Raw genomic sequence first — 23,620 nt, 5'->3', positions numbered from 1 at the left:
TCTGTAAACTTCTAAAATAGTGTTATCTCAAAACAAAGTATTTACTCAATCAGGAAATTCTTGGTGTTAAAAATATATATAAAATAAGTGGGGGGGGGGTTCTAAAATGGCGTGGATCTCTTTTTTGAGTGCGGGCATAATTTATTTACTCTGTATGTGTGTGTAACAAATCTCTACCACTCCTCCTTTATAAGCCTAAGGCTGCTCGACCACACTACCCCAAAAAGAACACCTTGGGATTGTTAAAACAAGACACCCAGTCCACTTATAAGGGATACCTGGACTCTCTACACAAGATACATCTTTTTATTATATAAAGAGCCAGCTTCCTACAGGGTGCTCTAAAAAAAACATAAGATTTGGAGCTTTTGGAAAGCATACTGAGATCTAGTTTAGTAGTGCAGGCAGAAAAAGTGGGTAAATGAGAGATTGCCCCTGATAATATTACGCAATACAGAGCTGTGCTTATTTACTGTCTGGAACAAAAATGGTCAATTGGATAATTATAAGACAACAACAGATTATGTTACATCATGGAGTGTTGTACAGATTGGTCTCCACCTGGTTGAATTTGAAAAACTGATGTATATTTGACCACACAATGTCGCTGCCTCCACAATACAGTTTTCTAGATCTTGTTTTTGAAAAGAAATAAAACTTTAAATTAAAAACAGAGAAACTCAGAGGTATGAAAAAATAATTTTGGCACTACGGATGTGTTTTTTAGGACTTCTTTATACAAGGATCCTCTGCTACTCACAACTAATCACAGTGAAGGGTCACGAGAGAAAAGGATTAAAGTGGGAAACAGAAGTGATCGTAGCGGATAATTACACAGAGTCTGGAGACAGAGTGCCCTAGGCACTCATGCTCACCAGCTCTTGGAACAACACGCATCAGCAAGTGATGCGTAAGACATCACAACCTGCTCAGGAGAGTCAGGTCTCTGGGGGCCCAACAGCTGTCAGGCTCACAGAGATGACAGCTAGTTAATCAGCCACTGCGTTCTTTTACCTGTGCGCAGGGACTTTGCGGCTCTTAGGTGTGAGCAAAACAAAAGAGCAATAAAAGGTGAAAATAGTCATGCCCAGTATCATGTTACATGATGCATCAATTAAATGAGTACACTTCATATGCGCAACCATGTGAAGCCAGTAGGCAGGCTTCAAACGTACATTGACATCATGTGTGCAACTGAGAGCCCTGTTTGAGTCAGCACCAAGGTGTGTCAGAATACGCTGCTCAGGGGCTGACATGGGTTAAGGGCTTGTACCTACCTTTATTGCCTCAGGTATTTCGCTCACTGCTCCAGGATCAAGGCGCACCAAACGAGTCACTTCTGCCCCGATAGCTTCTGTGTTTTTAAATCTGAGAACAAGAGAAAAAAGTTTCATGTGACAAGACTGAGGTACACGAGATGCCAGGATTGGGTCAGAACTGGTGTGGTTGAATATGCTCCAAGAAGCATGGGATAGAATTCAGCCAGAAGCGCAGAATTCTGGATTTAACTTGGACTGGGCAGAGCTGCACTAGCCCATAATTGAGAGAAAGCAGGTAAGTTGTTGGGAACCCCAGTGCTGGAACAGCAGGGGTTGCAGGTGTTTGGAGAGAGGTGCAGTAGTCATAATAACATTTATTAAATGAACAAACTTTCTAGAAGTCAACCAATCTCATACATCTGAACAATTTGCTTCAACAGCAACCAAGACTAAAACTGACTGCAAAAATACAACACATTTTTAACACTCAAAATAGCCTAAATTGGGCTATCCATTTAGACACCTTACCACAGCAGAGACCACTTTGCTAGTCTGGATCAAAATTATTTTCAAACAGATGCCATTAATCCCAGCTCTCATGAAGATACTCAGAGTTTTAGCTTTTTCATTTCCTTCGATGCACTCATTTTCAGTACAATTTAAGCAGCAACCTCGGCTATTTGTAATCCCACACATACCACCCTCACTTCCCAAATCAACCTACTCAGGAATAGCAAGTTTGCTTCTGAGAGGTGCAATGGTATAAGGGCACTAAAAGAAGCCTGATCCAGAGGGCCCCTGCCCAGCTGGGCATTCAATTGGGACAACTCACTCAAGTACACAGGACACTGAAGATACAGCATATAGAAATACTTGGGTGTGGATTGTATTAACAGTGCTGACCCATAAGCACGCAGTTACAATCTGGCATACGACCACCAAATCCTTGGGATGGGAACGTAAACTGACGTTAGCAACCCCCCTCTGGGACTCTGAAAAGCTGGGTAATCTATGGAAAACAAAGGGATTTGACAAGTGGGAACTTATTAGGATCTCACAAAGATTTATGGGAGAAGGGGGAGGTGAAGTTCTTTACCAAACTACAGCAACAACATAAGTTAGCCGAAACAGAGCATTTTAGATATACACAAGTGCGCCATGCACTGCAATCCCAACTCCCATCGTGATCCTCCCCTCCTGAATCCTCCCCGCTGGAAGATAAGAGTACTGGATGGCCATATACTTGAGAAAACCATTTCTCTAATATATAAAAAATTGATAAACAATATGGCAGATCCCATCCAACAGCTGAGGGAAAAGTGGTTAAATGACGTTGTAGCACTAGATAATAATAATAATAATAAAACCACTTATAGAGCGCATGGTTACACTAAAAACAGTGTGTCCCCGCGCTAAGAAATGCTATAGCTCCCTGAAGAGGCCGAGGACCGGGGATGGTCAGCACCCCGGGTTACAGACGGTATACAACCTTTACAACGCAACTTTTACAACGACCTACCATTACCACGCATTTTTTACAACGCAGTATCCATTACAACGCATACCATTACCACGCATGTATTTACAACGCAGGTACTTTTACAACGCATACCATTACAACGTAAGTATTGGTAAGTATATTATTTTATTAAAAATATTATTTGGGTTTTTGGGTAAAGGGGTATTTTTAGGGTTCAGGGTCAGTTTTGGGTTTTTTGGTAAAGGGGTATTTTTAGGGTTCAGGCTCAGTTTTGGGTTTTTGGGTAAAGGGGTATTTTTAGGGTTCAGGGTCAGTTTTCAGTTTTTGGGTAAAAGGGTATTTTTAGGGTTCAGGGTCAGTTTTCAGTTTTTTGGGTAAAGGGGTATTTTTAGGGTTCAGGGTCAGTTTTCAGTTTTTGGGTAAAGGGGTATTTTTAGGGTTCAGGGTCAGTTTTCAGTTTTTGGGTAAAGGGGTATTTTTAGGGTTTAGGGTCAGTTTTCAGTTTTTGGGTAAAGGGGTATTTTTAGGGTTTAGGGTCAGTTTTCAGTTTTTGGGTAAAAGGGTATTTTTAGGGTTCAGGGTCAGTTTTCAGTTTTTTGGGTAAAGGGGTATTTTTAGGGTTCAGGGTCAGTTTTCAGTTTTTGGGTAAAGGGGTATTTTTAGGGTTCAGGGTCAATTTTCAATTTTTGGGTAAAGGGGTATTTTTAGGATTCAGGGTCAGTTTTCAGTTTTTGGGTAAAGGGGTATTTTTAGGGTTCAGGGTCAGTTTTGGGTAAAGGGGTATTTTTAGGGTTCAGGGTCAGTTTTGGGTTTTTGGGTAAAGGGGTATTGTTAGGGTTTATGGTCAGTTTTGAGTTTTTGGGTAAAGGGGTATTTTTAGGGTTCAGGGTCAGTTTTGGGTTTTTGGGTAAAGGGGTATTTTTAGGGTTCAGGGTCAGTTTTGGGTTTTTGGGTAAAAGGGTACAGGGTAAAAATTAAATATAATTAAATTTAAATTACATTAAATTAAATGGATTAAATTAAATTAATTTAATTAAATTAAATTACATTAAATTAAATTAAATTAATTAAATTAAATTACATTAATTTTAATTAAATTAAATAAAAAAAATATTATATACTTACCAATACTTACGTTGTAATTGTATGCGTTGTAAAGGTATATGCGTTGTAAATACATGCGTGGTAATGGTACTTCGTTGTAATGGATTCTGCGTTGTAAAAATTGCGTGGTAATGGTAGGCGTGGTAAAAGTATGCGTTGTAACGTCATACATTCGCTACAGACTCAGTTATTCCCTTGGAAAAAGGTAGGTTTTTAGTTTAGATCTGAATAATGTTTCTGAGGGCTCCATGCGCAGGTTAAGGGGGAGATTATTCCAGTGCTTGCTCGCAAGAAAGCGGAAGGAGCTGCCTCCCATCCTGCTCCTGCGCACACGAGGGATTTGAAACAGCATTGCTCCAGCAGATCTAAGGTCCCGGGAGGGGCGATGTATGGTCAAAAGGTTGCGCAGGTACCTTGGCCCTTTACCCTGTGCAATGCGGTGGGCGAAGCAGAGAGCTTTAAACTTAATGCGCTCCTCAATGGGGAGCCAGTGAAGTTTTTGTAGTGCTGTTTTGCCGGATGCCCTGCGCGGGAGATTGAGTACCATGCGGGCGGCAGCATTTTGGACACACTGTAGTTGGTGTAAGCCTTTCCTGCTCAGTCCTAAAAGGAGGGCATTGCCGTAGTCCAGATGTGGAGTCACTAGGGCATGAACAAGAGTCTTCCTGGCACTGATGACGAAGACTGGCAGGAAGCGGTGTCCTCCGCAAGAGTGGTCGCAATACCGGGCCGACTTACATTGGTGCGGCTCAAAATCCTTCATAGAGTGTATGTCACGGGACCCTAACTAGTAAAGATTGGTAAAGCAGAGGGAGGAAATTGTAGGAGGCAATGCGGCCAACTGACAGAGGAGCTGACAGCGAGGCATTCGGACCCCTTCTCAGCTACGCCAACACGCCGGGATTAATTCCAGGCTATGATAATCACTGCCATAGTGACGAACGCGCCAGCGGCACCGCCCTGATTGCCATTATCTCCTTCCCTGCCAAGCCTACTCGCCGGGATTAATTCCAGGCTGCAATATTCCTTGCCATAACGACGAACGCGCTGAGGAAACTCCCTAGGCGGTCATCACTTTTAATTACCAAATTCGAGTAGGACCCTCGTCCTAACTAACAGAGGCTGAGCGCTACTTGGATCGTCCTATTGAGAGACATTGTTTGTCATAACAATATACCTTCTGGAGATTGACAATCAACTCAGTTACGCCATCAAAATAGATTTTCCTTGCCTGATAACGCAGTGGCAAGTTTCAGGAGGCTCATCAGTCCTGATGATGATCTAAAACCATATAGATCGAAACGCCGTCGACCTACCCAAGGAATTTCACTTGTTCCATTGTATATAATTGTTGTGTGTTTTTAACCTTGTTGATGTTGTGTGACAGTCCGTTCACTTTGATCACTTATGTCACGTCCTGCACCATAGTATTCACTTGAGCACCTGAAATACAGTATAGAGATTTGTGTATATATTTATATATAAAAGTAAAAGAGAAAGAGAAAATAAAGATTCCTACCTGTACTCAAATTTTTCGCTCCCTAGCGTTTATTAAATACGCGCTATCTGTACATAAAAACAAACCCCCCCCCTTTTTAGGACCTTGTTAGGCCTACCTTGAACCATTGTTTCTTGAAAAGCATGCGGCCAACTAGGCACGTTCATTCACATAATATGGGAATGCCCCCATGTACAGCACTACTAGGGCAAAATATATGAGATAATAAGTGATGTAATGACACTCGTCCTCTGCCCTGAGGCCAGTAGGTGCCTCCTGAATGTTTGGGAACCTGCTGATTTAAACACTTCACAAACGCAATGGGTCACACTGGGGCTCATGTTGGCAAAAACGAATATTGCGCAACTATGGGGTACAACACAGACACCTACAGTTGAGGCCTAGAAAAAAGATCTTGATAGGTGCATGCACAGAGAAAAGACGACCTACATGGCCTGGGGAGGCCCCACAAAATGGCCCCGAATCTGGAGCCTGTTGACCTCATACAGGGAGGAGATATGCCATCCACCACGTAGCGTAAATCAGGGCGAAAACCCCTCCCTGTAGTCCATTCCAAAAAACATATGTTGTAAAGAATGATTACATGTGTCCCCGTAATATGTAAATTTGTGGATTCTTCTGTACTGTATATCATATGTCGATGATTGTTAATAAAAAGAAATGAGAAAAATGAACAGTGCTGACCTATAGGCAAAAGGCTCTGTGCACATGGGCTTGCCCAATAACAGGCTCGTTCTTAGTCCCCCGCTAACTCCAAATTGACGCAAACATCATTTGCTTCTGAATCAAGATTCTAAGATGTTCAAACTTTGCACACTGGCCCAGTGATTTCCCTGTGTAAATCGCAACAGATATTACACTGAACAATTTGTAGGTAAAAAAGGTGTGTAGTGTGTGACACTTGGGGTAAAGCCGCAATTAAACATTATTCATAACTTAGAAAGCAGCCCAGAAACAATTCTAGGTAAAACCACAAAAGTGCAGTAATGGGTTTTCCAAAAACCCTGAGAATCAAATGTAGCCCTAAGCCTTAAAGTTCCTAGAATTCTGGTGGAGAGAATATGTACTGCACACACCGCTGGTCTAAGTCGTCTATATTCTTTCTGGCTCAAGTGCTGGAGGGCAGGAAATGCTAACAAGAGCACTCAAACATACCTTGCAGGTAGCTGCACGGCCAGGTGAGGGGAGATACTCCAAGCCAGGTTCACATTGTCCTTCCACTGCTTCTCATTCAAGGTCATGTATTTTGACCTCCAGTTGGCTACGCTGTTCTCTCCAGTCTGGTCCAATTCCATCTCAGGGGCGGACAGCGGGTTGTACCATGTAATCAGACGTTCAATCTCTGTTGCCTAAAATTGAGAGTAGGGTACAATGCACTTTAAATCTACATTTCAATTTTGTGTACAAATATATTCAGAACAACAAAGATGGCCATAATGCCATGTAACCAATGCCTGAGTGGCTTAGTTTCTGAACCTACTGAGTCTAGACGGCTACTTCAATAGGTCAATCACACAGGATCATCCTGCATCTAACTGAAGGTGAGGTGCATAAATGTTTGGTTTCCCAAAATGACAACAGTTTATGACCCAAAGCATTTAACTTTGTTAGGCAACCGGTACGCGGAGTCAGTTTACTGAGGGTATGGAGCAGGTTTTGTCTCTCTTGTTCTGTCCACTTACACTGAGATCGAAGGAGTTTGCTCTACGGGGGACTGGGCCAGTCAGTGGACATGGAAGAGCACACAGAAGATCTACATTTTACTAACATAATAACACGAGATGGGATTCTCGATAAGGAGGGAGGAATAAGAATATTCTTTCTGTGTTACTGAGTGGACACTGGAGTTTCAACTTTAAGGGAGAATAAAAACTTTTTTGCGTAATGCCATGAATGTGCCCGGCTTAACAACAAATGTGACACAGCACAAGTCAAGAGAAACTAGAATTACAACAGTCTAAAATTAAGTCTAGCCAGTTCTGCCATTAAAATGACAAATGTGAACAACATAGTGAAGCAATGCGTTACTTACCTGTAACAGCAGTTATCCAGTATTGGTGTCTTTCATAGATTCACATGCCTGAATCATTCCCCGTCGTCGAGATGGGAGCCCCGGTATATAGAAAAGTAATGTCCTATAGACATACATAGAGAAAAGTAGGCCTAAGGGCCTTGCCTTAGTAGCCTATCTATGTCCTTTTGTAAAAAGGACCACAATCCTGAGGGTGGCCAATCAGCTACCACCTCCCTCTAGAACCTTCCTGCCAGGAGCCTCAGTCTCTCAGATTCGCGTACGCACCAAGCTAGGTAGACGTAACATATGTTATGGAGTGAGAGATGAGTCCTTCCTGGGGAGGCGGAAGGGTTGCATGTGAATCTATGAAAGACACCAATACTGGATAACTGCTGTTACAGGTAAGTAACGCATTTCTTATCCAGTATTATGGGTGTCTTTCATAGATTCACATGCCTGAATCAGAATAGCAAGCAATACATTATGCACATTTGCAATGGAACATAACGAATAGTCTGAGATAATACATATCATGCGACTAGTAACCATCAGCAATACAAATAATAAAGTAAATAAATGTGCATACCATCGCAGGACGGTGAGAAGGAGGAAGGCTCATCTTACTGGAATAGATGGCGAAGTACAGCCTGGCCCACAGCTGCATCCTGCATCAGTTCCGTATCCAGGCAGTAGTGCCTGGTAAATGTATGCGGCGATTTCCAGGTCGCTGCCCTGCAGATGTCCAGATTCGGTACTCCAGCGAATAGTGCCGCCGATGTGGACACAGCCCTTGTGGAATGCGCTCGGACTTTGGAATGTAATGGACGTCCGGCTTTGTCATGGCAAAAAGCAATTGCCGCTGATATCCATCGTGAAATGCTTTGTTTGGAGAGTGGCATGCCTTTTCTAGGTCTGCTGAAGGCGATGAAAAGCTGATTTGTTTTTCTGAAATGTTTTGTTTTGTCTAGGTAAAATTTTAGACATCTCTTTAGGTCCAAAGAGTGAAGAGATCTTTCAGCCACAGTACTGGGGTTCGGGAAGAATGAGCGAAGTACAAGTGGTTCATTGAGATGGAAGTCCGAGGGGACTTTAGGAATGAAGAGAGGATTGGTTCTTAAAATCACTCTGTCCTCTCTGAACTGCATGAAAGGATCTTTTATTGAAAGAGCTTGTAACTCACTGACTCTTCTCGCTGAGGTTAAAGCCAAAAGAAGTGCAGTTTTCCACGAGATGTATTTGATATCAGCCCTATGGATGGGCTCAAATGGGTGCTTCATCAATTGGTTGAGTACCACATTAAGGTGCCACGTTGGTGGAACTCGTCTTGGCCTTGGAAATGCTCTATAGAGCCCTTTAAGGAATTGCTTTATTAATCTGTTGGACCATAAGGAAGGTCCTTTTGAGGTCCTCGTAAAGCGGTAGATTGCTGCCAGATGCACTCTAATAGAGGCATGTGCAAGCCCCGATTGTGCCAGATGTAGTAGATATGGCAGTAACTGCTCTGGAGTGATCTTGAAAGGATGGATATTGTTGTCTTTACACCAAACACAAAAGCGTTTCCATTTCAAGGAATACGTTTTGTTCGTGCTAACTGCTCTTGCCTTGGCTAGGACTTCCCTGCACTCCTGCGTGATGTTTAGGTGACAGAACTCTCGGTACTCAGGAGCCATGCTGATAATCTGAGAGATTTCAGATTCGGGTGGAGTACTTGGCCTTTGGACATCGAGAGTAGAGAAGGATGTTGATGCAGATGGATTGATGGTTGGACTGAGAGGCGACGGAGGTCCGTGAACCAATGCTGTCTCGGCCAGTATGGGGCAATGAGAATCAAGGTGCAGTGTTCCATTTTCATTTTCCGAATGACTCTGGTTATCAGGGGAAATGGCGGAAATGCGTACGCAAACACGTTGCGCCATGCGATGGAAAATGCATTTCCTAGTGACCTCGGTTGGGGATGCCAGCTTGCGAAGCTGTGGCATTTGACGTTCTCCCTGGTGGCAAAGCGGTCTATTTGCGGTCTCCCCCATTCCGAGAAGATGTCGTTTAGAACTTGTTGGTCCAGTTCCCATTCGTGGGACAGTGACCTCTGTCTGCTTAGAGCGTCCGCTATGATGTTGTCTTTTCCTGGGACATACTCTGCTGTTAATTTGATGTTGTTGTGTAGTAGCCAGTTCCAAATTTTTTGCGATTCGCGAGACAGTGTCAGTGAACTTGTCCCTCCCTGCTTGTTCAAGTAGTGCATTGTGGTCGTGTTGTCCGTCCTCACAAGCACTGCTGAGTCTTTGATGCGAGGGAGGAATGCTTGTAGAGAGTGTAGAACTGCTCGTAGTTCTAGAAGGTTGATATGTAGAGTCCTCTCTTGTTCCGTCCACTTGCCACTGATTTGCAATTCTTGAAGGACTGCACCCCATCCTTCTAGAGAAGCGTCCGTCGTTATGACATGTGGAGTTGCTGGTATCAAGAACGTTAGACCTTTTGATAAGTTCTTGTTCGATGTCCACCAAAGTAAAGCCTTGGTTATCTGTCGAGTGATGACTATGTGATCCTCGAAAGAACCTGTACATTGGGTCCACTGTTTGGTCAAGGCCTCCAGAAGGGGGCGCATTCTGAGCCGACAGTGAGAGATGAGTAGTATACAAGAAGACATCATCCCTAGAAGGGAATTGAAAGTTCTGACTTTGATGGTGTGTTTTGAAGATACTGCGGTAGCCAGAGCCATCAGTTTGTGTTTTCTTTCTTGAGATGGGAAGGCTTTGGAAGAAATCGTATTTAGAGTTGCTCCCAGGAATGTTATAATTTTGGTGGGTTGTAAGGTTGATTTCTCGTAGTTGAGAGTCAGACCTAAGTGCCGGAAAATATCGAGACAGGCGTTGGAAGACATCTGAGCGTCCGTGAGAGATGGTGCTTTCACCAGCCAGTCGTCCAGGTAGGGGAAGACCTGGTGATTCTGCTGTCTCAGGAAAGCTGCCACAGGAGCCAGGCACTTTGTGAAAATGCGTGGCGCCGATTTGAGACCGAATGGGAGGACACAGAATTGGTAGTGTTGACCTGCTACTTCGAATAGTAGAATTTTTTTGTGGCGTTTGTGTATCGGGATATGGTAATATGCGTCTTGCAGGTCCAAAGACGTCATAAAGTCTCCTTCCTCTAGGGATCCTAGGATTTCCTGTATAGTCACCATTCGAAACGATTGGCTCTTCAGGAAGGCATTGAGTGCCCTTAGATCTAGAATGGGCCTCCATTTCTTCTTTTTCTGTTGAATTAAAAAGAAGCGGGAGTAAAATCCCTTGCCCTTTTGAGCTGATGGGACTCGCTCCATTGCTCCCTTCTTCAACATTGAAGAGATTTCTTGTAGGAGTAAACGAAGGTGTCTGTGTGGAAGTTTGCGAGGAGGAGTTAACGGTGGGATTGTGTTGAATTCCAATGTGTGACCGTGCTGGATTAATTGGAGTACCCACCGATCTGTCGTTATCGATCTCCAATTGTGGAGGAAGTGTGTCAATTTTCCTCCAATTTTGAGTGGACAAGACGGTGGGAGGACTGGCTGCGGGAAATGGTCATTGTCTTCCGCCTGCCGTTTTCTTCTGGGATTTACCCATGAAGTTCGCTCTCCCGTAGGAGGTCTGACGACCTCGTTGCTGCTGTCGCTGTTGATATTGTGAGCGATTTTGATTGTAGGAATAAGAGGATTTTCCTTGATATGATCCTCTGTATGAGAGTTGACCCCTTCCTCTGTGCCCACGAAAGGACTGGTTCTTAAATTGCAAAGTTCCGAGAGCTCTTGCAGTGTCAGTGCCTTTCTTGATCGTCTGCAAGGCTTCATCTATTTTTTTCCCCAAATAGGTGTTGTCCGTCATAGGGCATGTCCAAAACTTTGGTTTGGACCTCTTGTCGGAAGGATGTCGCTTTGAGCCATCCTTGTCTGCGCAACACTGCTGCGCCTGCCAGCTGTCTGAAGCCCGTCATGGCGATATCGACAGCGGAATCAATGATCTCTGACGCTGACATTTGTCCTTCTTTAAGGAGTGACTGGACCTCATCCTTCAAGTCTTCAGGTACATCCGCTAGATATGGAACGATATCTTCCCATAATTGTCTATTATATCTGCCAAGCAACGCAATCGCGTTGGCCACTTTTACAGTCATAGCTGATGTTGTGGAGAAACGCTTGCCTATGTCATCCAATTTCCTGCCCTCCGTGTCTGGTGGTGCTGACAGTGGCGAGGTTGGATTTCTGGAATTCTTTTGCGCGGCTTGGGTGACTACTGAATCCGGCTTGGGATGTGCATTAAGGCATGTAGGTGCAGTTTATGGTGCCTTGTACTTTTTATCTAGTCTAGGCACCACTATTGAAACTGACGCAGGTGTTTGCATGAGTTGTTGACCTTGTTCCCAGATGTGATCTATTATGGGAATCGATCTAGCAGTCTTTTTTATAGGATCTTTAAAGTCATATAAGAAACAATCTGTTTCCTTTGATTCCATGGTCATGTGGAATCTAGTGGCCACTCTCTCTATCAAATTGTGGAATCCGCCGATATCCACTGGTGGAGATTCCGAAGTGTTGGGTTCCGGAGTGGCTGGAGAATGAGCGACACAATCCTCATCGTCTCTGTTATGGGATAGGTCGTCTCGAACCTCCCCTTCCTCGGGTACATCTTCTTCCTCCTCAGAAGATTGGATGTTATGAACTGTTTCCCTTTCTTGAGGAATGTCCAAAGGAGGTGGTCTTGACTTTGGAGATTGTTGCGGTCTGGATGACGCTTGAGATTTCTCCGTGGAAGGGGCCGCTGGCGATTCTGGGAATCGTTTTTTATAGTCTTCCATCAAGGATTGTAGATCAGTGACTATCGCAGCCGGGAGGCAGACCATTGGAGTAACTTGAGTATGTACTTGAGCCTGAACATTTTCTTCTGTGAAAATGACCTCATCTCCATCATCGTCTGTACTTTGGTATTTGACACTGAGATCCGACGGGCTAGTAGCCTGATCGAAGTGGTCGTCCTCTGATTCATCATCTTGTAACAGACAAGATGGGGGCAGTTTTTGAACCCTACTGGGTGAGGTCAAATCTGGCGTAATAGGGAGTTTGGTGACCTTTTTTGATGGAATTAACTCCGCTTTTTACCATGGTGTCGACGATGTCGTCGTCGACGGTGTCGTCGTCGATCGTTTCTCAGTCGTCAACGATAAGGTCGTCGACGGTTCCTCTGACGACGATGCGGTCGTCGGTGATGTTATCGTCGACGGTGCGGTCGTCGACGGTATCTTCGTCGTCGACGATGTGGTCGTCGACGGCGCTCTCGTCGGCGGTGGTGCTCTCGTCGACGACGATGTTTTGGTCATCGACGGTGCTTTCGTCGTCGACGGTGACTTTGGCGTCGATGGTGCTCCTACCGTCGTCGATGTCTTCGTCGACGGTATCTTTGTCGACGGCGTAGGCGTCGAGGTTTCTGTTTCGTCGTCGTCTGCGCTGTCGTCGACGGTGACGTCGACGGAGCCTTGATAAACGTCGACTGCTTTTTAATTAGCACAATCGACGACAGTGGCTTACCCATCGTAGACGATTGGGTGGTCGTCGTCGTTGATGAAGATGCCGACGACGCCATCGTCGTCGAAACTGTCGTCGTCGACGTGGTGACATAGGTGGTTTTTCTCGAAGAAAACGTCGACGAACTCGTCGACGATGACTGCGTTGGCTTTCTGAAGGTGGTAGCATCCTTCACAGACGTGTCAGATCTTACCTCAGAAGACTTTGTGGTAGTCTTTTTGTGAGGGACGTCTGAATGGCTAGGGGAAGCATCCCTTGGCCTCTTCAAGGACAGTTTCGAAGAAACTGAAGCCATTTCACTGCCCTCCGAGGACAGTACGTCATCTTCTCTGGTTTTGAGTCTGTTTTACCAGAGGAGCAGTCTTCCTTCTCTGTCTTTAAGAGTCTTAGTAGAGAATGTTCTACAAACCCTACATTCCTTGGGAGAATGATCAGGTTAAAGACAGTAGAGGCAAGTCTCATGCTTGTCATCGACGTGCAGTCTCTTCTTACCACAGGATGAACAGGCTCTAAACAGTCCTTTCTTCTGTTGTTCAGCCATTGTTGAAGCAAATAATCCAAGTTTTTTGAAGAAAAGAGATAAATCCAAGAAACCTGAGGAGAGCTCAGGTGGGGACTCCCTAGCACAACGTGCGGTAGAAAATCTGAGAGACTGAGGCTCCTGGCAGGAAGGTTCTAGAGGGAGGTGGTAGCTGATTGGCTACCCTCAGGATTTTGGTCCTTTTTACAAAAGGACATAGATAGGCTACTAAGGCAAGGCCCTTAGGCCTACTTTTCTCTATGTATGTCTATAGGACATTACTTTTCTATATACCGGGGCTCCCATCTCGACGACGGGGAATGATTCAGGCATGTGAATCTATGAAAGACACCCATAATACTGGATAATTAGCTCATGACAAAACGGTTAAGTGATGTGCTTTAGTTGGGCACCTGGCAGATGTGATCAGCAACAGCTGCATGTCCCTTCTCTTCTCTTCCCTTCACGTTCCTTTCTTCCTTCCTGGGGACCACTTCAGAGGGATAATGATTTCTGACTAATGTGTTGATTCCCATACCTTGGTTGATTTTTAGCACATATCGAACTATTCTGCAAGCTCTTTTAAAGTAAAAGAGGAATGGGATAAAGAAATATCTATTTCCATATACAGAATCCCTGCAGCCTGCTATATATTTGGGACTTTGGCTCTGGTGTATTAGGACTGTATGAAGACTTTGCACACTGTGGCTTAAAAACATAGTTTGAGTGTCTTGTTTCCATTAATATTAGACATTGGTTAACCATTTATATGGTTAGAAAAGTATCTGTTAACGTAGTTCTTGACCCGGATTTCCCCCGGGCTCTGTATGATACTTGCCGACACTAACGTGCTGACCTACTGCTGAGGTTAGATATGTAGTCTGGCAACCTATGCTATGGGTTTCTTATCTATCCTGGTAAACGCAAATAAATAATTGCTTTAAAAGACAGTTTGTAGCAAGCCTTTTAAAGTGAGATGACAAATGAATGAGGGTATGCACCGCAGAGTCCAAGCACTACTGGCCGCTAGATATTCTGCCACTACTTAGTTCGACCCGACAGTAGGGATTGCACATGTCCACTAGACACAACTGCAAGATTTTAGCCTGTTCCCCAGCACCGCATAATTTTGGCAGAAGAGGGAACTGAGAGCCAATAAGAGAGATAATTAATTTGCAGAGGATCGAAAAATAGAAGTCAGATTTACAACTTGTGCTTCATTATTTTAAAGGTGGCCACCGAGATTGCAAAACAACATCTACCTTACACACTAGACCACCCCCCGCAGCTCAGGAGGGTGTGAAAAAACGTATCAAATTAACACATAAACAGGCAGGACAAAACCTTACCAGCAAGGATAGCAGCAGAGTCCTTCGCTTCATGTAGTACTTGTGCAGCTGGGTACCACGATTAGTTTTCTTAGACATACCTTGTGGAACAAGGAGAAACATGTAAAATGAAAATGTACTGTAGAATTACCTTTCAATGGGTTGTAAGTCACACCTGGCATTGAACATGCAACCATTTTGCTCCAGAAAAAGACAAGAAGGAGAACATATATTTCAGAATTATTCTGCACCTCTAACAACCGCACTGGCTGCTCTACATTCCATCTGTTTATGCTAAAAATGCAGCCATAGATAGAACCAATAAATGCAAACCAGTCTCAGGTCTCTATTAAATCACAAAGTTTCAGGCATCAAAATCAACTGGGCAGTTCAACACGACAGGTGGTATCTTCCTCTTACATCTCATTCCCACAAGACCCACACAATTATGTTGTCAGAGGCCAAGTGGCAAACTTCAAATGCATAATGAAAGCACAAATGTTTTTCTACAGTTATGAAACAAGTCAACATGAGTACCTGGCTCACAGAATTAAGCAATCCAGGCACAGACCTGATTTTTTCGACATGGTGGACATGCCACTAGACAGCGGGTAGGTATTAATCCAGCCCTGTGCAGTCTGTTGTCGAGCACCAACTGTCACATCAAGTGTACTCCGGGCAACATCTGACATCACGGACAGGCTGTTCATGGAGGGCTCCTGGTTGTCTGCCATGAAAACAAAGCACAAAATAAGTTTTGTTTTTAAGGCGTTTAAAGGTCATAGTCAGAATAAGAATTATAATAAATATGGACGACAGGAATGTGGAAATCTTGCTTGTGAACACACACATCTATAAGAGCAGAAAGTGAAAAGGCATTTTTGTATTAAAAATAACTACTTGGGTTGGTCGGTGTGGATGGAACAGTGATGACCCATGTACCATTTTCTGCTATTCAAACACTGACATTTTTTCTTTTCTTTTGCTTTTTCCATGACTGTCCCTTGTCCATCCACCTTTTTTTTATCTTTGTGGTTCTCGTTAAAGTAACCCTCCCTCTCGTTGTCACCCACATGTCCCTTTGAAGGTTAGGTAAGTAAATGGCAAGAATTATTAGGAAAGTGTGCTGCAAAAATATTGAAGTGAAAATCTCCATATATTGGGTTTCAATGCTTTTGAAGCATATATTTTCGTTTTTTTCTATAAATGCAGAAAATGTCTCTGACTAGTTTTAAAATGTAGTATTTTTCCTTTTTATGGCAAGCATATATCTCGCCTGCGCCAAAAGATATAAGCTTCAAACAGTAGAAGTGACTTTTCTTCCAATGTACCTTCCATTGCCGTATTCGTAACTCAAGTCTGTCACAAAGAGAGAATGGTCTAAATTCAGGGATACAGCCCAATGCTCTGTATCCACAACAAGCCAGCGGAAGACTTTACATTCACATGCATATTCCATCCCATTAATGGCTGTAGCTAGTTAATTACAAACAGACCAAGACATGCACTGACCTGGTGTTCATCTGGAACCCGTCGATCTGACGGGAGCGACGGGTGCGGACCCGCCATTTTGTTCAGAGCAGACATCATCGAAGGAGAACACCGTCCCGCTTTGGCAGCCCACGACACGACGCCCAAGAGTGGTAACCCCTTTCCACTGGTAATTAGTAACCGGGGACCGACTGCGACCACCGGCCCGACCGTGATTCCTTGGGGGAGAGCCCCCTGCTCGGACCGCCTGACCTTAAGATGGCACCCGGAGATGGGCGCGAGTGGTGAGGCTGCCGCTGAGAGCCCACGGGGAGTGCATACTAACAGCAAAACGGAGGTGAGCATCGTTTTCCCCCTCCTTCATGAGGTGATTCCCCCGCTAAGCGCCCCTTAGTCTGAGGCTGATGTGAAACTGGACATACCGTGGAGAATGACTGCCTGACCTCAACATGGAGGCACAGCCACTTTATCTATCCCTGCACCAGGCCGCGACTAGCCACATCAGAGAGGCATGAGACTCGGCCCCTGAACTGCCCACAGTCTCCACATAGTCTATCTCCCAGGTCGGTGCGCAACGCCAAGGCTGGGCAGCATCCGACTAGACACTGATCTCTCCCGCTGACCGCCGCGAACGTCTGATAGTCGCAGGAGAAACCGAGGGCGGGCGGGGACGCTGCTGCGCGATCCCCACCCAGGTACTAATCCCTCCCAATCGAGTAAACGTTGGGGGCAGCCGCTGGCACCAGTACACTGGCGCATCGATAGTGCCAACCATCCCCCGCCGAGCCTGAACGCTCGGCCCATTAAGGCAGATCTCCGATAGTGGACTCACAAGCCGCAACAAAGGAGGTGAGAGGGACGGGAACCTGATTCAGCTGCACTAAACCCTGCTGTGCTGACCCCCCCACTCGCTGCAATGCCTAACTGCGGGCCGGTCGCAGTGACTGCCATTGCCTGACCCTAAAATGGTGGCCACCAGAAAGCATTATCACCGGTGAAAGCACCGACATTCCGCCCAAGCAGTAGCAGACAAGCGCCTGGGGCACCATTGCTCCTAATCTCTCCTGCCACAACGCCTGTGACACGCAATACCACCTTTTGGGTGCCTCGCACACCGGAAGGCACAGTGAGGTTTTGCTTGTTTCCTTCCTCTGCCAGTATATTTAACTGAGGGACGCCTTACCATAAATATCAGAGCCATGCTTCAGTGCTGCATTCTGGGGTGTCACCTCAGGGGAAAGGAGGAGGAGCCAGGATCCAACTTGGCTCCTCGGAGCCTCTGTTCCGCTGAAGCCCCGCTTTCATCAACTAAGTGAGGCGCTTAATTCCCCACCTAAACAACTGTTTCAACCATCTCCGGACATCGGATGGTCGGGAGCGTCTGACGCTGTGGCCGCCGTTCCAACCGGTCGTAGCAACACAAGGATACTGGCGAAAATCTCACACGGCGTTTTAACCTCTAGATGGCGCCTGAGAAGGAACGGACCTTCTTTTTTAATGACTCGAAGCAGATCCATGGGAACTTTTACCAAACTACCTACCCCCTACCCCTCCCCGCTCTACTCCTCTCCACTTTCCTGCTACTGACCTCTGCCCTCACCTGTCCTGGCCCTAGTCCCAACCCTGTTTACATGTTAATTTTCCCTCGTCAATTGAGATCTAGCTATTTTGTCTGATGCCCGATGGAGCTACAAGGTTTAGCTATAGGGGAGATGGGCCGTGGACTCCCTCCTTGGTCATCACCTACCCAGTCGGCCTTTAGAAAGACTTAATTTCGTTTCTCCTTGTTGTCTCTTCCCCGATCCTCCCTTTCTCACCTTCCCTGTCCCCTCCCCTCTACGCTCCATTTATTTTGCCCTCCATGTTCTTTAAATGCTTCCCATTGAGACCTAGCTATTTGGCCAAAGCCCGGTGGAGCTACCTGATAGCTATAGAGATGGGTTTTGGGACTTCCACCTCGACCGTCACCTACCCAGCCGGACTTTGGGCAGACTTTCCTTCGTCTTTCTGACGTATCTCCCTCCCACCCCTTTACCCTTACCCCCTTCCCCTCTACTGATGTAATCTTGTAATTTTGTGGAACCTCATGTAAAGCGCTCTGATACCTCCGGGTCTAGCCAGCGCTATATAAAACTCTTAAAATAAACAAAAATAAAATAATATAAAAAAAAGACTTTCTGGATGCCACTGAGGACATCAGAATGATAGGAAATAAGGGGCATGATAGCATACTTATTAACCCTGTTGGACCAGTCTGATGAATATAATGGTAAGGAGACAGAATATTGAGGCGAAAAAAATTCGAACTACATGAATATAGAGTTGGAAATATCGTGGAGTGGAAATATCGAGTGCAAGAATATCACTTTGAAGGTAAGTAATATGGAGTTAAAAAATATGTCATTAATATCGGTTGCAAAAATAGTTGTTTAAAATATCGATTTTTTCATTAGTGTTATGTATTTTAGTATATATTTAAAATGCATGTCTTGCAATTTTTTTTGTGTAAGTATTGTTTATGTTTTTTAATATATGTGTTAAATTTCTAGTACTTATTACATTTCATTCAATTACATTTTGCGTCTTTTAGTTCCGTAGTGGGTTGTGGGTTTATAGGGGAATAGGGTGGGAAGTAAGTGAATTATAATAAATTAATGATAATTTTGTATTTAATTATATTTATTTAATTGATATTTATTAGTATTGTGTTTTTACATTTTTTGGGGTACATTTTATGTGTGGGTTGGGGGGTTTATAGGGGGTAAAAATGTGGGAAGTAATTTATTTTTAATCAATTAATTAGTTGTTAATGAATATTCATTAATTGATAATTCCCTATGGTAATTGTGTAATGTTTTATGTGCGGGTTGTGGGTCTAATAGGGGTAAAGGGTGGGTACATGTTGTAGCGAATAATTTGACTATGGGACCTATTTAATACTTGTTCAGTATTGTTTTTGGAGGATTTCAATTTTTTATTTATATGGTATGGGTGTGGTGCAATAGCTTCTGTTTAGTGTATAGTGATATGCATTTTATTTCATAATGTGCTGTTAGCACCTCTGGGTGGTAGGTGTTCGAAGCTAACCTAGCATCCTGTTGCAAATATAGCAACATCAATGACATTTCTCACGCCCACTACTGTTATCTAGAGATATGTCAACTTATTGGATATGCGGTTATTTCCATCATAGGGAACACTACTACCTGTCATTTTTTCTCAAATAATATTATTGGATGTTATGCTCATGGACACATATCACACCCCAATGATTTTCACTCGGAATTGCAAATGGGGTTAAAATCAAAGAGGTTTCTGTATTTTCAACATTTTCTTTTATCGATTGTGCCATTGCTTAGGTGCTGAAGAGCAATCATACTTTTATAGCCCTCTCTGTACCCAAGAATTTTCCCATTGTTCTGCATGCTGTATTAGGCTTCAGCAGTAAGATAAATAACACACTTCACTTTTATTATCTTAGACTATCTCCACCATTCCTCTTCCTTCAGACTGACACTTTTAGAGATGTTCCCTTTACTATATTACTACACCTAACATAGGGGTAAGGTTTAGAGAGCTCATAAATTGCAGCAGGATTTGTGGAGCAGGCAACTCAATTCTACACCCTTATCCCTATGCCCTAGACGTGTTAGTCAGGAACGTACGGCCTAGGTTCTGGAACACCTTTAACCCCCCACCGTCTCCATCTTTGAGAGCAAACCCTACTCAAGTGCTTTTCTGAAAATGTGATGACATTTAAGGAGCAGGATTTAATGTAGAGAGCTCAGAAACTAACACTGGACGGGATATTCACGGTTAAACCACTCATAGTAACACTAGAGAGGAAGCGATCAAATTTTCTAAACAAGCTGTCAACTTGTGACCAGTACCAAAGTTTGTAGCGAATAAGTTAACAGAAGAGTACCCTTTGCACTTAACCGCTCTTCACCAATTATCTACTGTCTCCCCGGGTAAACAGGGAATACGCTCTATCCAGTAGGAAGACTACCTGCCCATAAAGACTCTTTTGGATTTTGCACTTGCTCTGATGAAGCTAAGTATTTTTAAGTTGGAGCATGACTGGGTGGCATCCAAAACACTGCACATATGTAGTCTTGCACCACTGCTGAGAGGTTAAGTGGTAGGAGTCAAGCCCACTCAGCACTACCTCCATTTCCGGTGTGGAATCCAGTGTACACCACTGAACCACATGCCTGGCCTTGTGCCCTTTACAGTTATTTATCCTCCAGCATCATGGGCATGGTCCTGAAAATATTGCTGTCTCCTATAGATGGTGCTTCGGGTCATCTATTAACTAGCATGCTAGGGCGGTCGATCTCGGATCTGGGGAACCGGGTTCGAGACTCGGCAATGACGCTGAACATCCTGAGATTCTGGTCAAATTACTTAATCTCCCCGTGTCTAACAAAAATGTATGTGTCATCATGTAACGCAACTGGTGCTATGTAAAGCTCTCTGATACACAATACCGGGTCAAGTTTGCGCTATATAAAACTCTGTAAAAAATAAAAGCGTGGATGGAGCTTAAGTGTTTTTCCATCACGCCTCTTCACAAACTTTCTTTCAGAGTGCACAGCAGTAGAGTACAAATAATTGCTTACCTGGAGGGACTAGCTGGTTTGCTGTTAAATATTTCTTGTCTGAGAACATGGCTGTCCAGAAGCGGATCATAATGCTGATGTCTTCACGGAGCCTCTTCTCTCCTTGGGTTGGAAATTTCGGAGGAGAGCTACACCCAGCAAAATATTAAAGAATATTTTTAGGTACGAAAACACATACTGAGATTATTAAATTACAAATTTGCAACCTTAGGGCAGGGTGAAATCTTAATTGTTTTACATGCAGACCAGGAAAAAGAATAAGTTGACAATTGGAGACAGAATTCACAGGTTACTTACCATTAACTATAGTTTTACAGCTCAATATTTCCTACAATCACAAGCACTGCATTCTCTGGCCATTTAGTGATCACATCTGCACTAGTTGAAAGGGTGTAGAATAAAAAAACCTAATGTGCTGTGTGACCAGACCAGGTATGGCTTCTAGTGGAGTTTCAGAATTCTTTCCAATTTGACTCCTTCTTCAGATTTGTCTGGCACTACTTTTCACAGTAAATAATAACTGTATCAAAAGCATCAAATCAGATTTGTATGGAAAAATTGTAAATAAAGGCTGTTTGCAAGGGGAAGGGCACTGCCACTACTAAATGCTCATACAGAAAAGCTCCACTTTTTCTAGATGTCACAAGGGGTAACCAGTCGCCTGTCTGTATGGACTTCATGGAGAAGACCGATTCAAATTAAAGGCCTACTTCTGAATTTATGACCTTTGTGGTGGGCTGTAATACTATTACGTAGCACCCTTACAAGGGCAATAGGACGCTTTGCCAGTCCAGCTGAGAGAAGCAATGTTTCCTCCAAAGTGAATGGTTGCCCTCACAGAGCCCCACATAGACTCTCCCTAGTCTTCTAAACCTCTCTGAGAGACGATTCTGAGCATTAGTGATACAGGATGCCGGACAGCATCCCTGGTCGATTTAGCCCATAACATAGTAAGGAAAATGTTACTTACCCTGTAAGCATCTGTTTGTGGCATGCAGTGTTGAAGATTCATATGGTGTGCAAACTCCTGCCATCTAGTGTTGGGATTGGACGTGTGCAACTAGTTTTTGTTCTAAGAAGTCTCTTCGAGTCATGAGGTGTGGGACCTTTTAAACTTTAGTATAGCAAGTTTGGATATGCTTGACAAGCCAATGCACAAAACCTGCTTTGGAAATAGTGCGCCCCTTGAGTGGCTTGGAGAAGGACATGAAGAGTTATTGGATCTTAAGAAAGGGTTTTGTTCTATTCACATAATACATTAACTCTCTTTTGACATCCAGGGTATGCAAGGCACCTTTCGATACAGACTCTGAATGTGGAAAGAAGACTGGTAACTCAATTGTTCGATTGAGATGAAAATAACCTTGGAGATAAATTTGGGGTTAGTTCTAAGGACCACAATGACTGGATGAACCCTGAAGAAAGGCTCTTCTAATGTGAGAGCGTATACCTCACTGACTCACGTAAGGGAGGGAATAGCTACAAGAAAGGTTACCTTCCATGAAAGAAACTGAAGCGGGCAAGAGTAAAGTGGCTCAAAAGGAGGGCCCAAGAGGATAGATAAGGAAATGTTGACATTCCCCACCAGAGAGGGAGGCATCCGGGCGGGATTACCTGTTTAAGAACTTCCTCAAAGGCCTTAATGACTGGCATTCTGAAGAACAAAGTGTGCTGCCTATTTTATAGGTAAGCAGCCACCACAAAATGTAACCGAATGGAGGTATAGGCAAGACCTGATTGCTGAAGGTGAAAGAGGCAATAGTTCCCAAAGCGCTTCCATTTGGCCGCATAGTATGCCCTGGTAGTAGGCCCTCTGTGCTTTGCGAAGAATGGACATACATTCTTGTGATAGGTTGAGATAAACTCTCAGACCTCAGGAACCAGTTTGCAAGCTTGAGCTGGATTGGAATTTTGGAAGATTCCGTGGTTCTGCATAGACAGTCCAGCCTGTGGGGAAGTTTCTCTAAAGGAACCTGATAGAGTTCCGGCAGAGTTGAGTACAAAGGCTGGCGTGCCCAGGTTGCGGCTACTAGGATGAGGGCATGAGATCTCTGCCTCAGCTTGCGGACTACCAACTGCAGGAGAGGCGGAAAACCATAGGCAAACATCCCTGTCAAGTTCATCCATGGTGCGTTGCCCATGGATCGCAGGTGTGTTATTCTGGTGGCGAAGCTTGGACATTTTGAGTTAAATAGTGGTAAATGGGTCTACGCGAGGAAAACCCCACAGCCGGAAGTAAATGAGTTGGGTCTGGGGTGCAGTTCCCATTCGTGGACTTGTTGATGCGTGCTGGTGAGCAGGTCTGCCAAATCTTTACCCGGAATGTACTCTATGACTAACTGCACCTTGTGATGTATCACCCACTTTCAGATGATGTGGGATAGAACAGCCAGCTGGGTTGAGTGCGTACCCTCTTGCTTTTGTAGGCAAACCATGGCTGTGGTATTGTCTAGAACGACCTTGTAGCAAATGAGTGGAAGGAATGCTTGAAGAGCAAACTGAATAGCCAGCAGTTCCAGGTGGTTGATGTGGAGGCCGCACTCCGCGAGTGTATACAAGCTCTAGATTGTGTGATCCTGTAACTCAACTTCCCATCCGGTGAGCTAGGAGTCTGTGGTGATGGTCTCCTGCGGAACTAGGTCTAGAAAAGGCTGCCTCTGCAACAGGTTGTTGGTGTTCCACCACTGCAGAGAGCAATATATACAGCCCGAAATCAACACTAAATCCTCCCA

At 44.3% G+C, this 23,620-nt stretch overlaps 1 protein-coding gene across 2 annotated transcripts in view; it reads right to left on the bottom strand.

Annotated features, from left to right (window-relative positions):
- The window catches only part of PI4KA (phosphatidylinositol 4-kinase alpha), a 517,988-nt gene that overhangs the window by 82,926 nt on the left and 411,442 nt on the right, over nt 1-23,620 (bottom strand). For both annotated transcript variants that reach the window (XM_078667865.1, XM_078667866.1), the window contains 5 exons: nt 20,889-21,016; nt 15,347-15,502; nt 14,797-14,876; nt 6,518-6,711; nt 1,278-1,368 (listed from right to left, as the gene is read on the bottom strand). In XM_078667865.1, the coding sequence (XP_078523991.1) occupies nt 1,278-1,368; nt 6,518-6,711; nt 14,797-14,876; nt 15,347-15,502; nt 20,889-21,016 (649 nt within the window). The remainder of the gene's footprint in view (nt 1-1,277; nt 1,369-6,517; nt 6,712-14,796; nt 14,877-15,346; nt 15,503-20,888; nt 21,017-23,620) is intronic.

The sequence above is a fragment of the Lissotriton helveticus genome, chromosome 11 (assembly GCF_964261635.1).
Source record: "Lissotriton helveticus chromosome 11, aLisHel1.1, whole genome shotgun sequence".
NCBI classification, from domain to species: Eukaryota; Metazoa; Chordata; class Amphibia; order Caudata; family Salamandridae; genus Lissotriton; species Lissotriton helveticus.
The sequence above is the reverse complement of the archived record's forward strand: the minus strand, read 5'-3'. Positions and strand labels throughout refer to the sequence as shown.